At 38.4% G+C, this 18,480-nt stretch overlaps 1 protein-coding gene across 1 annotated transcript in view; it reads left to right on the top strand.

The window, feature by feature from the left end:
• The first annotated feature begins 4,573 nt into the window (after nt 1–4,573).
• The window catches only part of LOC134052847 (macrophage mannose receptor 1-like), a 32,679-nt gene continuing 18,772 nt past the window's right edge, over nt 4,574–18,480 (top strand). Inside the window, exons 1-12 of the mRNA XM_062507551.1 lie at nt 4,574–4,631; nt 6,508–6,909; nt 8,057–8,230; nt 9,731–9,889; nt 10,811–10,924; nt 11,381–11,515; nt 12,494–12,676; nt 13,256–13,413; nt 14,085–14,198; nt 14,524–14,639; nt 14,921–15,069; nt 17,879–18,072. Of these exons, the coding sequence (XP_062363535.1) occupies nt 4,574–4,631; nt 6,508–6,909; nt 8,057–8,230; nt 9,731–9,889; nt 10,811–10,924; nt 11,381–11,515; nt 12,494–12,676; nt 13,256–13,413; nt 14,085–14,198; nt 14,524–14,639; nt 14,921–15,069; nt 17,879–18,072 (1,956 nt within the window). The remainder of the gene's footprint in view (nt 4,632–6,507; nt 6,910–8,056; nt 8,231–9,730; nt 9,890–10,810; nt 10,925–11,380; nt 11,516–12,493; nt 12,677–13,255; nt 13,414–14,084; nt 14,199–14,523; nt 14,640–14,920; nt 15,070–17,878; nt 18,073–18,480) is intronic.

Here is an 18,480-nt window from a genome sequence, read left to right as displayed (position 1 = left end):
AGCAGTTTTTATTGTGGTGTACCATGACACAAGGTCTTGTATCTGAAGAACTGGAAACATTTTTCTAGATGTCATACAGACTTCACAACACCATAATTTTGTGCAGATGTGAAAATTAGAGGACTTATGGTTTTACTTGAAGGAAGGAGCAACTGATAGGTGGCACAAGAGCAGAGCTGGGAACTGATACACTAATCTTTAAACTTTTTTTTCCCCCTGCATATGTTCAAAATCAGGACAGGTTTGGGTAATGCTCTGGTCTAAAGGAGTATATTTTAAGGTGGTTACACATGGTGGTTTTAAGGTGTTAGCAGTGGCTGCAGTTTACTGACTGTCCTGTTCACCTGTCAAGGTGTTGTGGAGTACTAGCAACAGGTGAAGGAAGCCGAATCTAATTATTTCAAAATTCCTGAATGTGGTGTCTGGTTTACCTCAGGTAAGACCATTCCCCATGCCTCTTTTTGTGTCCATACAGCAAGGAGTGGGTGAGAGAAGAGAGAGAGAAGAGTTAGGGGGTCTCACTGGATGCCCAAGGCTGGTGGCTGGGCTAGCACATGCTTGGACTTGGCTCCCTGCAGCATGCGTAGTTTGAACTGTAAGCACTAGCAAGGCAAGCAAAACTTGTCCTGAAAATGGGATCTGAACTGTAAATCCCATCTATGACCATCTCCACCACTTGTAGCTCCTTACCACTCAGCTGACTGTCCTCTTAAATATGGATTAATTTAGGGAAAGGATAGGTGCCTTTCTCTCCAAAACAGGCAATTCTGCACAAATGGTGTGACCAACATAATGTGCCCAGGGCAAGTTCAGGATAAGTAAGGTGGTAGTTTCAGCATTAGACAGTCCTAAGAAATATATAAACTTTTGTTTATGTCATGATGACTGAGCCATAGGCAAATCACTTTCTTCTATAGAGTAGAAAGTGATTCAAACAACAAAAGGAAGTCAAAAAGAATAAAATGCACTGCAGTGATACTACAATGCTCTGACTATGCCTAGAAGAGCTGTGAGAGATTTAGATGCCCTTTATAACAAGAAAATCTGGAAACTATATCAGATTAAAGCCAGCCCTTACAGCTATTTACAGAATTAATTTTGCTGTTTTATTTGAACTAGTGTGTGCAACTTACCAGAAAAAAAAAAAAAGAAGAAAAAAAAAAAGAAACTATGACTTACAGATCTTTTTTATAGTTTTGCAGTTAAGAGACTCCTTTGGTAACAGTCCATGTGGATGTCTGCTCTCTCTATCTCCTTCTGTGCTGTTAATTATGAAATTTCCTTCCTCTTTCAGAAAATAAGTTTGATACAATTGTATTTGGAAGTTTTGTGAGGAGGGGAAGAACTCCAGTGTCTCCTTTGCTAATGGATGCAAAGAAACTTCAGTGACTCCCTCCGCCCCCCCTCCCCCCAATTGAGTCTGACAGATAGGTCACACCATGAATCTGTATTGGGCATTAGGAGATTTTTTAGATATGGAATTTTCCACACACCCTTGTTACCCATATTTAAAATCATGTTCTGGACCTCACCAACCCACAAGCAGTGGGGGAAGAAATTGTTTTAAATATATTTTTCTGCCAACTTTCCTGCTTCAGCATGTTTCTCTAAGGTATTCAAGTCAAATTTGGCATTTCAATTTGGTAGGGAATTTTACAAAAAGAAGAGGATTTAAAATATTTCTTTTAAAATATCACAGAATCATAGAATACCTCCAGTTGGAAAGGACTCATAAGGATCATCAAGGACAATTCTCAGTTCATCACAGGACACCCTAACACTTAACTATATGACTAAAAGCATTGTCCAGATGCTTCTTGAAGTGTTTGCCCATGGGAAACTGGTATATATTTTGTCTTATAAGAAAGGAAGCAGTGATAAAGCAAAGAAAGAAAACAAAGATTAATCATAGAGATAATATGAAGAACAGGCATTTTCCTAGTTATTTTTAAAACTATATGCTGGTATCTAGGAAGTATGACTGGACTAATTACTTTTTTATTCCACTATCCATTATTTATACAATAGTCTAAAAATGCATGTTGATTATTTCCAGTGATTGCTGAGGCTCAGTTAACAAGAAGCAGTTAAAGGGTAGTACAAAAGGTTGATGAGTGTATCTGTAAACCAGCGCTCCTGGAACATGTATTTGTCTGGTGCCTCAGACAAAAGATTGAGGTTCAGATGCTCATGTCACCAGGCAGGCCTGTGCAACATCTGCAGCTCTGATGTGCACCCTTGGGTGCAGTGTCCTAGATGGGGGACTCTTCCATCCCTTACATGTGGCCCCTGTTGTCTTGTGCCCCCATGTTCTTTTAATTGAATTATGTGATCCATAACCTTCCAAACATTAAGAAAATTATATTTATTGTTAAATATTATTTAAGCTTGTACAACATGCTTAAATGTTATACATGTTATAACATATAGAGTGTTCTTAGATGTTTTGCAACTTGCGTGCTTGCCAGGAGATTACATTAATGATTTAGCATTGCTGTATGAAATTTTTCAAAACTTCAGTCTGAATATAAGCCCATGATGTAAAGCTGACTTAATTTCAGTACACATCCTTACCTTGCTGTTCTTTCCCAAGTTAACATAATTGACACTTGTACCACAAAAGCCTCCTGGGTTGAGATAAGAGCAGGGAGAGATCACTCACCAATTACTGTCACAGCAAAATAGATTCTGCTTGGGGAAATTTGTTTAGTCTATTACCAATCAAATCAGAGTAGGATGGTGAAAAATACAAATATTTCTGCTTAGAGTACTACATGCTTTGTAGTTACTCTTACTAGGTAGATACAGAAGACAAACAAATTAATGCAATAGCCACAATACTTTCAGTCTCATGGTTTATTTCCCTAAATTAACTCGTATTTTGATCAGTGTGGATTTGATTTGTCTGTCCTTGTCAGAACAACTTTAAATTGTTATGTTTCTCAGACTTAATGGAAGGGATTATGAAGGATTATGACAAAGAGAACCTATCCCCCTCGATAGAACCTGACCAGAAAAAGTGGTCTGGGACTGGCCAACCTTCACTTCATGGCTGGATGCAGCTTGTGCTGAGATTCACCTGTGAGCAGTGGCTAGGGGCAGGTGCCTGACATTGCCAGATTTCACAAGTGCAGAGGAACAAGAAGGCAGTGCCACCTCCTGCCTCGTACTCCCTGAGGTATGGGTAAGGTGCAAGGGACATTGTGAAGCTGGCTATTCTAACTCTGCTCTTCCTTGGAGTCTGTCCTCAAGGATTTCAGCAGCCCTTTTGTGGGAATCAGCGCAGCACCCCATAATTCACAGTAGTGGCTGTAGGAGGAGAGGTGCAAGCACACCAGATGTGTTTGAGGTATCAAGGATGCAGTGAAATAGTTCAGATTTTTAGCCCTAAGACCTGTCTGAAACCAGGGTGAAGGGAAAACAATGTTTGCTTTACTGCCAGGCTGAAGCTGGCTCCAGCGTGGCTTGAGGTGCAGAGGAGGCTGAAGAAAATAGATACTTTCGTTTTTATTACTTTGTTAGTACAAAATGTCCAGCTGGGAAGAAAATGGAATTCCTCCTGGCCTCCTATTGTACAGGCTCCAGAATAAAACAAGGCTGTTAAAATCACTGACAATATAAATGACAATGTGTCTTTTATATTAAAAGGTCACATGCTGTAAGGAAATATTGTCAGCCTAAGTTAAATTTGCCCTAAGATCTGTACCTAGTATTTCTTTGTAATTTCTTATTTCACTGTTCAATTTCTTTCTTTTATTTCAATCCCATATATTTTCTTAAGGAATTAACCCCCATTCTTACAGTGTCTTTCTGCTGAGCAGACAAGCAGAATCAAACTCTGTATTTGAGAAATACAGTTATCTTGGCTAAAAACAGGAAAGGATAACAAATTTTATTGGTATCATACTTTTGCTACAGGTGCCAATCAGTGTTACTACAGTTCAAATGATATTTTGACATCACAGGCTTTTTTCCCATTTAGACTGTTTTTTCCCATTTTCCCATTTATGTAGAAATGTAGGATAATGCAAATTCCTGTAGAAGGGCAGAAATATTTCTAATGTCCGGCAGAATGATTTTCACTTAATCTTCTAAAATTCACTTCTGTCTTGTCTCACGGCTGAAAATATGAGACTTCTGTGTTTTCCTGCAATATGTTTATTTGTTCTGCATAGGTAAAATGTAAGATTTCAAAGCAAAGGATGAATTTCTGCCTTTAGTATTTCGTTGTTGATTCGATCCCATGAGCTCCACACATCTCCTCAGCAGAGACAGTGGGAATGTAGTGAGATATAAACTTGTGGCCACCTGCTTTCCCAAGGAAGCATGGTTTGCCCTCAGTGAGAAGTCATTGTTTTTTTTTGAGGGCAAAACTTGTACCATGTGGTCTTGTTTTTCAGAAATGTGGCATGTGACAGAACGTTTCCTTATTTAACACTCTGAGATTTTACCCAGCCATCCAGCCTGCAAAAGTGAGGAGGACCAGCTGCTGTCGTCTCTTCAGCAGGACTTTATCTCCAGCAACTCTCACCATCCAGGTTTTGCTGAAGAAAAGGAAGCAGTATTTGCAATTATGTTCTCTGTGTTCTTGCTTGTTCTCTCTCTTGTTCACGGTTCTTTGCAGCTGGCAGGTGAGTGCCTCCTGCTTGCTTCCTGTGAAGGGTCTCATGAAAATGCTTCCACTCCTCTGGCTTTTCTGGGTGACTGTGGTTCTGTCGTACTGCCAATACGTACATTATTAGTTTGGGGATGGGGAACCTCTTAATGGCAGGCAAGAGGCAGGGGAACCATCTCACAAAAAAAAAAAAAAAAACCAAAACAGAAAAAAAGTAGAAGGAACAGACTCAGTTCTTAATGGCTTTATTAATCTATAGTGGCACTATCATTTCAATAACCCCAGAAGATCAGACCTAAGAAAATAATGATATCTGTTTAAATGTCTTTTTAAAATTTTATTTCATTTTTTACTTCTGTGTTCTGATTTTTCAGCTGTTGGTGTCTGGCTAATTGTTTGCAAAATCAGGCAGGGAAAATCTCCAGGAGTGGTGAAATGCAGAAATATTGTTAGAACATTAAGATATTCACAGATGATGACTGTAAAACAGGGGTTTTATTCACTGTTTTGAACAGATTCATTGAATTCACTGGCACTGATAAAGTGGATGGAAGAATTTTATTTTTTTTATAAAATTGGATTAAGTTTAGGAAATTTCTTGTGGCATTGCAGTGTACAACACTGCTGCTATCCCTTTAGCTGCATTTCTCTTGTAGATATCAAACAGGTGGCTTCTGCAGACCTGAATGTTTAACGTTAAATTCCTTCACCTTTCTAACTCCTCAGGATTGTCACAGATTGTCTCAGAGCATATGGCATTTTTTTAATCACCATGGCCTCCCCACAGGCCAGAATAATAATTTTCAGTGTACTGTATATTATCAATTACATTGATTTCAATTTTTTTGCAAGCTTTTTAAGGAAATGTCTTTAACCTCTTAAATACATTTTTATTAAATCTGACACCCACTGCTCAAGACATGTATCAGGGACCAAAACTGGCTATGAATCCCACACACTTTAGCAGGAAATACCACTAGATGAGTCACAAAGTGCAAGACAAGGTAGCAAAGCAAATTCATAGGCATGGTTCACAACTGCTGCTGCTAAACTCATTGTAGGGAGGGCTGATATTAGCTCCCCTACTTCTACCTCACCTTAAGCCAATACTTCAGGCATGATCAGACAAACTGTCTGGAGAGCTGGGACACAATTTCTGGTGCAGGTGTACCTTCTAACTTCCACCAGCCTTTACATGCTGACAAGAGTCAGATGCTGCTACTCCCAGGCGCTTGCTGCTTTCTCAGACTGCAATTGGCTTCCCAAAGTCATTCCTTGTTTTATAGTCAATGGCTCATAGTAGGGGATGGCAGATCTTGCAGTCAGTAGGGCTGAGGAGCCCAGAGTGACCCCTGAGAAGCCCAGACCACGTCCCTTACATTTGTATGACGGAAAGGAAAGGGAAAGGGAAAGGGAAAGGAAAGGTGGATTTGGGGGAGGGGAGGTAAATGGCTCAGCAAGGATGTCTGTGTACCCACTAAGAGACCTGTAAGATCTGGAAGGGTGAGCAAAGCTCGCAGAGGTCAGATGTCTACAAGGCCATGCATCTGAAGATAGGCTGGACAACAAGGTAATGGTAACAGCAGTGTGGTTGAGGGAATGCATTGGTCATGTAAAACCATCCAACAGGCTGAGCCCAGCTCAGCTGCTGCTGCTGCCCACCACTGATCCACAGCATGGTGACCTATTATCATAACATACATTTTCTATTGTCTGCTTTATTTTTAGTCAGTAGAATTGATGTTGCTCTGGACCCTGGTAAAAAGCACATTTTTATCTGACATGAATGCAATGACTTCTTGTTCATGTAAATGGGAAGCAGAATCATGTCATGTATTCACTCTACATATATTCTATATTAACTATTTTCTATGCATTTTTTTGTTTTACAGACATTAAAATATTTTTACTATATAATAAATTCAACAGGCTCTGTCTTGAGGCATCTATTGCACAGTCTGTTAGAACTGCCACTTGCAATCAAGACAATGAATCACAAAAATTCAGGTGGATCACAGATCATCAGCTTATGAGTGTGAAACTGAAACTATGCCTGGGGGTGCCATTGAAAAAGGATCAGGCCATGGTCACCCTGTATCCCTGTAATCAAAAAAGTGAGCTCCAGTGGTGGGAATGCAGAAATGAAAGCCTTCTTGCAATGCAAGGAGAAGATCTATTTTTCAGTCCTGGCAATGAAGAGCACGATAACATTTTGTTAAGGAAGGAGCTGAGTGCAAAGAATAAATGGAGTATCTATGGGGCCATTGATGTTTTATGTTCCCAGGGATATGAAGGTACGGAAAATTGATTTTTTCATCCTTTGCATCAATTCCTTTGTGAGTGTTAGTGTTTAGGATCTTTGTCTCTGACTATTCTGACTCCTTCAGTGACCATCAGAGTTTTAGAAAATCCATGCACTGATGTACTTAACCTTGAATTTAATGTTATATTTATGTCCAAGCATATATTATACACACACACACACACACACACACACACACACACACACTTTTTTAGTTTATGTATTATAGTACATTATTATTTCAAATACTGTAAATATTACTTGTACTCTCTATATATTCTATAAATACATATTTTTAGTGATTATGTATATACATACTTACTCTCATGCTATACAAAATTATCTTTAAAGTCACTATTGCTCACCATACTTTGTCACTGCATGATTAACAGAGCACATGAACATTGATAAGCTTCTTATACAGTCACAGGGATATGAAATTTACATCCCCATGAATGAAGCAGGATATGGGAGGAAGGTCTGAAAGTACTGATTTAAGTACAGGAAGCATGGCTTTTTTGACTCAGCAGATGAGGATGCTCATGGTATAATTATACTCACCAATGCAATTACCTTTTTTTATTAGCTGAGGTCTGATTGCTCTGAATGGCTTTCCCACATCCAGAATGAATGCTCTGAAAACCACCTCACAGGATATCTGAGCACTGAATGCCTAGCTTTGCATCTGGGAAGCTGCTTCACTCTATGAGATACTTAAATGGTCACTGAAATAAAACCAGAGAGAGATAGTCTAATATATGGTTACTTTTTTCCAGGAATAAAGACTTATAAATATTAGTTCCTGCTCTTGCACGTGTTATGTAAATCTTAACATTGCTTGAAATTGAAGTATCTTAGGTAGATTTCTGGAGCCTTATTGGTACTGTAAAAGCATACTGGTCAGAAATTAAATTATAGATCTCATCTATGATATATTGCTTAACATCAGAATAGCGCTGCTCTGAAACATATGTCAGCAGCTGAAGCCTGAAAAAGTGCTGAAACAATTTATGATTATGGGACAGGAACCATAGAAAGCGCTTTGAGATGCAATTCTGCCACAGACCTTAATTTTTCCCTAGTTTACATCCATTTCTTACTTTTCGTATTCACGTTATCATATTTTTTTTCCTTCTCAGAGACCTTCACACTGCTAGGAAACGCTTTTGGGGCGCCGTGTGTGTTCCCTTTCAAGTACAGGCAGCAGTGGTGGGCAGGGTGCACGGCCGCGGGCCGCGCCGACGGCTGGCTCTGGTGCGCGACCACTGCAGACTACGACACGGACCAGCGGTACGGCTTCTGTCCATCCATTGGTAAGGGACCTCATCCCTCCCAGCTCCCCTCAGAGTGCATTGCCGAACCAGCATGAGCAGAACATGATTATCTTTGTAATAACATCTCCTGGCTCACAAGAATGTATTTCAGTACGCGCTGCATTGCCGCACGCCGCAGCTCACTGCGCAAGGAAATAACATGTTGCACGAAGATGTGAAGAGAATGATTGAAGAGTAAAACAGCATTCAGTTCCCACTAACTGTGGGGGTGTTGCTGAGCAGCACAATAATTCAGAGCTCCTTACTGCTTCCCAGCCAGGATGTGTGCTGTCACTGTAGTACAGCCCTTCTCTGAGGGCTCCTGTTGTGATGGATGTGGGCGCAAAAATGAGCACTGTAGGAAGATTGATGTTGAAGTTAATGTTTCAATCTGCATGCGAATTCTCATGTGAATATATGTTTTTTGCTAAAGTGGAATGTGTCCTTTCATCCATGCTTTTAAGCCCTGTTAATATTGTCCAGGAAGCAGCCTTTCCACCCCTTTGACATCTGTCTGGCAATTCTCTGCAATTTCAACCACTTTCTTCTATATCTGAGCTCACTTCCCCCTCTATCTCCCTTTGTGGCCTGGAGAGCTTTGCATTCATTTTGTTGAAATCTCCACCTCATCTCATGACACATCTCATCTTTCCTATATATTTCTCCCCATGGCTCTTGTTCAGTATTGTCCTTTTTTTTTCATTGGAATGCCCCTTTACTCCACATGGTTTAAAGTGGACTTTCACTGTGGCACACATCCCTAGTCAACTATGCTTTCCAGCTTCCTGCAAAGATACCTCACACAATGAGCCCTGAAGGTATGAGACACAGGGTCAGTGAATAATTTTCAGAGTTTTTGAAAGCTATTCCCAGCTTCCAGTTCTTTTTTACAAATTAATCTTCATATAACTTTTGGAAATTATCAAATACCTGATACAATTTCATGTTGTTCTTGATTTAGCATGTAGAGATCTTCAACAAATCAAAGATGCAGAGGTAATCAGAGGAGGACCATGGTGCTGCTCAGCACCATTGCTGTGTGACAGGCACATCCAGAGGCTCTTTGAAAGGGAATGGCATTTATCTAAGAACTTTTTTGATGCTAAATTCAGGTCTAGAGCTAGCTCTCACAGGTCTCAGAGGGAACTGCTGTCCAGAGAGAGAAGGAGATGTTGTACATCTTTTCAGAATTTCTACCTGGGGCTTCTGTCACACACTCCATGCAATGTATTTTCCCATACAATCACGTTCCTTGGCGTTATTACTGACTTGTCTCTCTTCATGGAACAGGAGACAGTACAGGCCAGTTTTACCTGTCAGCTTACCAGCCTTAATTTTGTCCTTCCCCTTCTGCTTGTAACATTTTCAGTGGTCTTGAAAGAGCAGCCCAGTTGAAATTTAAGGAGATGAATGAGAACCTGCCACACAGAACAAGAACCTGCAACTCAGTTTTCGCTGGGCAAGTTACTATGACCTCTGTTGCTATTTTTCTTTCCACAGATAAAGACAGCACATGGACTACAGATCTGTCAACAAATGTTCACTACCAAATAAATTCTGACTCGGCTCTCACATGGCACCAAGCCAGGAAGAGCTGTCAGCAGCAAAATGCAGAATTACTGAGTATCACAGACATTCATGAACAAACATACCTTAAAGGTAGGGCAGTAAAGCAAACTTTGGGTTACATTCAGGATCTGTTCAGGCCATCATAATAGCTAAGGATTATTTAGTATGATTTTAGCCATTGCCTTTGGACATGGATATGTGTGGGCAAGAAAAAAAAATCTTTTAGAATCTGCAAGTTCATATTAAAATTGTGCCAAATTTATATAGAATTCAAAGCATTTCAGCATCCTGCAAGTGTAAAAGTTTGAGTTAATATTTTAAAATCTTCTTTTATATAAACCCTTTTTTTTTTCTAATTTTTTTGCAGGAAAAAAATCCTGAAAAGTAAATTAAAGTCTTACTTTTGGTCAAAAGGAAACTTCAAAAAAATTAAAAAGAAAGAAAAAAGATTTATCTTTATACCAAAAGAAGGACATGTTTTATTTAAAATGTGGTTTTGGCAGCTGTTTCTCTCATTCACTTGGCAAACAGGAAAATACCAGTTATTTATAGATATCAAATTGCAGCCTCACTTATCCACATATAGATGAAGGAATGATATGGAAGAAATATTTATTGTTGATTTTAAGGACTAATTTACTTTTATTTATCATTATTATTATTATTATTATTAGATTTATTATTATTTATATTTATACTCTACAAATAATTCTACTTAAACGTACAGAATTTAGCTTATTCTGCAGAGGTAATTTTGTTTTGAATATACTCTGTGTATATAATCTGTGTTCCTTTTGCATTAGTTGATAGAATAAAACAGGGTGGTTCTGTTTGTTTGCCTTTTTACAGTATTCAAACTTTTGCATATTTCAATTTATTAGGTACCAAAGTAACTACAGATATTCGCAGTTAGATATATACGAATTGCAAGTCTTCCTAGAGACACTGATAGTGACCATTGGTAATACAAAAGAGATTTATAAAATAATTTATCTTATTTTTATAACTTAGAATTAACAGAAGGTACAGATTCTGCACTGTGGATTGGACTCAACAGACTGGACCTGAGTAGTGGATGGGAATGGATTGGAGGCAGCCCTTTCCAGTACTTAAACTGGGCTCCAGGTAGATGCGACTTTGATTTTGTGATTCCAAAGAGAAAATATACATACCTCAAACACTGCTGTAAATTTTCTTATCAGCTAGATATTAGCTTTTCTAGCTTTGCCTTTAGAAAAATCTCTTATCTACAGCAATATAAAACAGAAACCTTCAATGTATTGCAAAAATACTTTAGCTATGAAAGTGACAATGCCTCTCCCAAAAAAATGCAGTCTTCCACTTCTTGACTAGCAAGTAAAGTATGAGTTTAAAGGTATGTATCCACTTACCTAACTTACACACTACATTTCATACAGACATTTCCTCTCCTGGAGACAATCCTTAGCTCTTGCCAAAGCTGGGAAAGACATGACCTCCATCACTTCATCCAGGAGTGGTCTCTCATGTGCATTTTAGACCTTAGAGTTCTGTTTTTCATTCAGAAAAGTTGACTTTTTTTTCTCTGTACTTTTCCCAAAGGAAACCCATCTCCAGAATCTGGAAATCTCTGTGCAGTTTTGAATCCTGAAATAGAAGCTAAATGGCAAAATTTGGAATGTGATCAGAAACTTGGTTATATTTGTAAGAAAAGGAACTTTACTTTGATTCCTTCAGGTATGTTGATATATATTGATAATTTAAGTAGAAGCTGTTATCTGAATGGCTCAAATTATTGTCAAAGATGAACAGAAGAATTTTATTAGAAATACAACTATTTCTTGTTTCTCTGGTTTGGTTTTTACAATTGCAACCTTTCTAGTCTGATCTCCAGTTCCACAACACACAGACTGAAACAGATAAAAGCAAAGAATGTCCAACTAGTCTCTCCTGTCTCTGTTTCAGTGGCCAGGTCTCCCTTTAAGTACACACACACATCAAAGGCAGAGCAACACAAAAGTTTTTTTCAGAAGAGGGACATTAGTAAAAATAAGCCCAAGAAAGATGCATAACTTAGTGTGGTTCTAAGTTGCTCTCCCTGACTTGTGGTCAACCAGCATCCAAATAAGCAAGTTCAGAGTTCACTGCGGAAGTGGTGGAAGATCAAGAAAATGGAAGATCGAGACAATGAAGTGAGAAAAGATATTTTAGGTGTATGAAAAAATGCCTTGTTGGTGTGACCCCAGGTACTCATCTAGCTATAAATTTGTCTTGATGGCTTTTATTCTATCAATATACTTAAGCCCTTAAAAATTCATAAACCTTCTATGTTAGCTGCAGATGTCTGATTTCTCCCATCTGAAAAATAAGTACTAGGTGATACAGAAGCTGGTAAAATTAATGAATTACAAAACTAATAAATTTGATTAATACATTACAAAATTAAGATATTTGTTGCAGACATTTGATAAACTAAGAATTTATATTAGATATTATTTGTGTTAAAAAGCTTTCCTTCTCCAAGCTAAAAATTGCCTGGTTTAGAGAATCACATTTATGTCTACTACATTTTGTGTTCATCATTTCCTTATGATGAAAATTTCAAAAGAAAGTTCCTAGTTTGGGACTTTTGCACAGATGGAGTGGAAATATTTTCAGTGTCATGTCCCTTGCATGGGAATTGATCTCCTCTAAAGCCTTGGTACATGTTCCTAGGGGACCCTGGGCCTGTTACTTGCCCAGGTGGATGGGTGCCCTATTTAGATCACTGCTACAGGATCTTCAGGGACAGCAAAGGATGGGAAGGAGCTTTGACCTCTTGTCAGAAGGAAAGGAGTCACTTGGCCAGTGTCCAAAGCCTTGAGGAGCACAGCTTTATGGTGTCTCAGCTTGGATACAGTGAGTATTTCCAGGGGGTCTCTTGCCTTTGCCTGTATGCAAAACAAGACACCTGAATTGATAGTTTCTGCTGAATTCTGTATGTTGTCAAAGGTCTGATTTTATTTATTGCCAAAATAATTGATGTAGGTCTGAGGGGCTGGGCTTAGGGGCTTTTGCTGGGTTTTTTTTTTTCATTTTGTTGAAAGAAGCTTAAAACAATTATGGTCTAAGTTACATAAAACCAGTATTTTAAAATTTGACCAGTGCAATGGAACTGAAAAGTAACTATTTAGAGTTCTATCATACCATCGTGGTGTATCAGCATTAGGCTGGTAATTCACATCCACTGTAATGAGGAAGAAAAGCAAAATCTCTTCATCCAGTGCAAGGATTTCCTTACATCTTAATTTTCCAAACCTGCAGTCTTTATTTTAATATCTATATGAGACTATTAATTTATAAAATTATCATAAAACATACTAAATAATTTTATGCTTCATGAATTTGTGAAAGGAATTCTATGTCCAAAGCTTAATGGTTGATGCTGTGAAAAGGGTGGAGTCCCAAAAGAGGTCTTCTCTCTGTTTCCATCTTTAGAGCCAACAGACAAGCTGTGGATCGGGCTGAACGACCGTAAGGTTCAAATGTATTTTGAGTGGAGTGATGGTACCCCAGTGACATACACAAAGTGGCACCTGGGAGAGCCATCCACTACAAACAACAGGCCAGAGGACTGTGTCCTGATCAAGGGCCAGGTGACATTACTCAATACAAATTGTACTTCCATATTAAAACTAACTACTTAATTAAAGAATAACATGCTCTGTTATTTTAGCAAATGGTTAATGCCAGAAAAAGAGATGTAGGGATTGAATTGAGTGAGACTGAGAATGAGATTAAATGTGATCTTTAAAAAAAAAAAAAAAAAAAAAAAGAAAGCATTACTACATCACTGGTGAAGTTTTCTCTCCAAGTAAATCTGAAAGTCACAAATGAAATTATTAGGGCTATAACATAATTCTCTGAAGGTATTTTGTGTACATTCTCTCCTTTTCCTCTGGTGGTAATATTGGTATATGATTCCTCTGGTCTCTGATTCCTGTTGGCTCCCCTTTGGCTGCTGATTTGCTATCCCACAACACAACTGCCTGTGCAGGACCCAGCCCAATAGGTGAGGGAGCAGCTCCACGAACCCTCCTCCCTTCTTATCCCTGCCAGCTGGGGCTATCCTGCTATAGCCCAGTCTACTAATTCACTGAATGTGAGACAATTTGATCTAATATCATGTAGGAAAATTGGATGAGGAAAAAGAAAACCATTTAAAACAAAAGGAGAAAGAAGAAAACATAATTATAAAGAAAGATATTATCTTCTTTAGATTATTCATATTTATCTTCTTTCTATTTCAAACTTTTTCCTGACACAGAATGGCTATTGGGCAGACCATGTCTGTGAGAAGAAGGCTGGCTACATTTGTAAAAGAAAAGCTACATCACAAATAGCTGGAGAAAAAGAAATTACTGCTGAAGGTTGCAAAAAAGTAAGTATGTGATAATGGAATGTCAGTTTCTCAGATGAAATAAGTACATTGTCTGAGAATCAATTAGAATTATTTGGTTTTATTTACATAGAAGTGTAGTTTGTTTTTATTTATTATGAAGTTTCTCCCTCTTAGTTAATCTAAACTTTAAAAAAACATTTACAGAAATCGCTGAGGAGGAATCTGTAATTTCACTGCAAAAAGTTTCTAGTTCAGAATATTCATTATCACTGTGTTTCATTAATTTTTAAATGGCAGATTTCACTTAATACATGATATCACAATTATTTAAAATTTGTATGAAAATCCTAAAACCATGTTACAGGGCTGGAGAAGATATGGGACCTACTGCTATTTTATTGGACATGTTCCAGCAACATTTTCAGAAGCAAACACCACTTGTGAAGGAGAAGAAGGTTACTTAGCCACAGTTGAAAGTAGGTATGATAATGACTTTTTCTTTGCTTTTAAATAGTTGAATAGCTGAATGTGAAGCTAACACAACACCAAGCAGCAAAATGTTTACGTAACAGATGAGGTCTTTAGCTGAATAACAAGTCTTGCTTCTTTTTGTTGTTTCTGTGTAATCTGAATCCTATGTAAGGTCTTCTCCCCCATTCTAAATGGAGGAATAGGAGAAAAAATTCCATCAACACATTAGACTAGTAGGATTTGGGTAAAAACCTTTGTTTTCACTTGCATCTTTATGATGTCTTTTACAGGTATGAACAAGCTTATCTGACTAGCCTTGTTGGGCTGAGGCCTGAGAAATATTTCTGGCTTGGCCTCTCTGAAGTGCAGGATAAAGGCACTTTGAGCTGGGCCAATGGTGAAGCTGTCTCCTTCACGCACTGGGATGCAGGAATGCCTGGTAGGTGCTGTAAGGAGGGATGGTGGGTGCTCTCTGAGGTTGTGGTCCCTTTCTAGGTTGCGTGGGTAATGTCCTCTGAGTTTTATGTTTTAAACTTTTGGTATATTTTACAAGTACTTGCAGTTTTTAAATACCATATTTTAATTTCAAAGGGAAAATTTTAAACATCAATTTTATATTAGGACAACTGATATATTTACCCATAAAATTAACTCTTGTCCCATCTTAAGAGGGAGATAGAAGGAGTTAGAAATAGGTCCTGAGACTATGCCACACTTTTACTACTAGTGAAAAATTTATCACGGGAGAAGAGTTTGAAACAGAGCAACTGCAATATAGATTTTAAGTTAGAATTCCAAAGTACAAAAAAAATCACTATGCCATTATTATTTTTATATGTGATACTAAGAAAACTGCATTCATGTGTTCATACTGTGCAGAATCACAGAAAACAAGATTTCATGATTCCACGAGGTAATCTGCTCTCTGTGGGATATAATATGTTCCTCTTAGTAATCATTTGTCTGAAGACTTTCTTGAAAAACCTTCAGTGAGGATATAAAATATAAAATAAAAACAATAAAAATTATGAAAGACATAGACTAATAAAACCTTAGCAAATGCCATAAGATGCCAGGGAGTCTGTGTTGTCAGAAGACAATCAGAGTATGAAGAGAGCACTCGGAGGTCATGTTAAGGCATCTTCCCTCTCTGACCATCCAAGTGCCACTCTGGAGTCATGTTCACACCACCTGAGCTGGGACCAAGCTGGGTCCCCTGCTATACCCTGACACCCACCCAGTCAGACAAGGTTTCCTTAACAGCTTGAACCCAGGTTTCCCCAGATTTTTTTATCCCTAAAATAATTCAATCATAATGCAATAATAAAATACCATCTTGAGCTGAGTGCCTCCAAGGAGGGTCCATGAATAAAGGAAACCTTGGGCTTTTTTACCCCTACCTCTAAATACAGCAATGTCTGGAGTCCTTGGCCCCTGCTGAGTGTTTGGGTGTCCAGCCACCTGGCTGGACCACTGGTGCCTGTGCCCTTTGCTATGGAAAGGGTCAGCAGCAGTTCACACCTCTTTGCCTTGGGTCCCACCACCCAGAGCTCAATCTCCAGCTGGCACTGCAGCTTGCAAACCAAACTACCCACACCAAATTCACTCCTCAACAATCAGGCTGGAACAGTAAAGAAAAATCTGTTCCCTTGCATCTGTGTTCATCGAGAAGAAAATGGACTTTCTGTGCTGGAAAGTTTCTTTGTGAGGGTATGTTTGGAGAGTCGATTTCAAGCTGAAATATCAAGAAAATAGATTATGGAGGAAATTGATGGCATGAAGTCAGGAATAAGCATGCCTGCAAAACTACCCAGGAGCTGTTAAGGTTACATGAAATAAATCCTTTTCTTTATTCTGTAACTTCCTGGTAAAACTGCCTTAGCTTAGATGTATCTAAAGACAAACTTGGTTCTGATATTTAAAATGGTTACAGGGAGATATGGGGAAATACAGATGAATGAGTCATTAGTAAATTAGGTGAATCTTTAATAAAGGTGATATAGTGGGAAAGATACATAAGATCACTTCTGGAAAGGGAGGTCCACACAGAGCTCCACGCAGAAGCTGAGAACATGTGAATGAGGGAAATCTAGTAAGTGTGGTCTATCTCAATTGCCAAACACCTTTCAGCTAATCTAACCTAACACAGGAAAGCTCTTACATGAATAAAATTACTGATCAAAAGGCACTGACTGGAAGTAGGATTTTTTTTTATGGAGGCTATTTTTCACTGGGGAAGTGTGTTCACCAAAATAACCTGTGCCAAAGCCCATGCTGTTCAATATATTTGCAGACCATCTGGAAAATAGCAAGGTGACAAAATTTGCTGATGAAAGTAAATTATTTCTGATAGCAAAGATGCCTGTGAGAAAACTCAGGACAGTATCAGGAGAATAAATGAGCATGATAAGCAAAACAGAAGGTGAACATGGATGCAGGTAAAGGATGCTCTTGGGAACAAACACATGTCTTGAATTGCCATAAAATGATGGATTTATAGCTGAATTTCATTTTGGTTCCTGGCACCATAGTAGACAGGTCCATTAAAACATGACGTCTGTGCCCAACAGAAATTTAAAAACAAAAACAAGAAAAAAACCCCAAAACAACAACAGCAACAAAAAACCCCAAATAAAATGCTAAAAATACTTATGAAATTAAGAAAGAGCACAGAGAAGACATTAAATAAAACCATTTTGTGCATTGCATCTTGCATAATTTAGGCAGCTCTGTTTCCCTCTGAGAGAACAATCTAAAATTACAGTAAACATCATGGGATAAGTTTCATCCTGAAGCTGTCTAGGTTTGCACACCTGCCCTCTGTATGCACCAGTGGGGTTGTTGCCATCTATGTGAAAAACACTTGTGACCAAGGCAACACTACCTCAAGTAAAACAGTCCTAACATAAATAAAAATTAGATTCTCACTTGAAAACATAAGATTCACTATAAAGACTCTCACTCTACTTTCCACCCAAAGAATTAATTATGCAGGACATTGAAAATGAAAAAAAAAAATAGGATTCTGTACTGATCATGACCTCCTCAAACAGAAAATACTACTCTGTCTGTATGAAAATCACCTAAAATATAAATTTTCTTTTCAAATGTTGTTGCATGGTAAAATGTGAATGGTCATTGCTCAAAGATTTTGACAAATAATTAAATAATTCACACTTTAGAAAATACCCAACATGTTTGCTTTTTTTTGTTTGTTGTTTTGTGTTTTGGTTTTTTTTCTCATAAAGGAAATAATCCAGGATGTGCAGCCATGAGAACTGGGACTGCAGCTGGATTATGGGATGTTCTTGACTGTGAGACAAAGCAAAAATATATTTGTAAGCAGTGGGCAAAGGGTGCAACTGTTCCACCTGTTCCAACTACTGCTCTGGTCCCTACATGCCCTGAAGGCTGGGTATCAAACAACCATTCCTGTTTAAAAGTAAGAGCCTAAATAGTTAAAAAGAAGCAGTTTGGTGGGGGGAGTGGGGGGGGGGGGGGGGGGGGGGGGATTGGTGGACAAAAAGAAAGAAAAAAAAGGACCTGACATCTTCATTTTGCAATATCTGAAATTAGAATAGAGCAAAAAACAAAACCCAAAATTCTTCTCAGGAAATTATCCATGAGAGGGGAGAAACTAAGGAAGAAAGATAAGGTTGAAGGGAGGGAAGGAAAGGGAGGGGAGGAGGGCACAGGAAAGAAAATGAGGAAGTTTGTGCTTCAGGGGTTGAAGGAACTGGAGCAGGAAATGGAAGAGGAACATAAATATCAAGGCCCTAGAAAGACATGAAAAAGAAAAGAAAAGAAAAGAAAAGAAAAGAAAAGAAAAGAAAAGAAAAGAAAAGAAAAG

The sequence above is a fragment of the Cinclus cinclus genome, chromosome 1 (assembly GCF_963662255.1).
Source record: "Cinclus cinclus chromosome 1, bCinCin1.1, whole genome shotgun sequence".
Classification (NCBI taxonomy): Eukaryota; Metazoa; Chordata; class Aves; order Passeriformes; family Cinclidae; genus Cinclus; species Cinclus cinclus.
The sequence above is the reverse complement of the archived record's forward strand: the minus strand, read 5'-3'. Positions and strand labels throughout refer to the sequence as shown.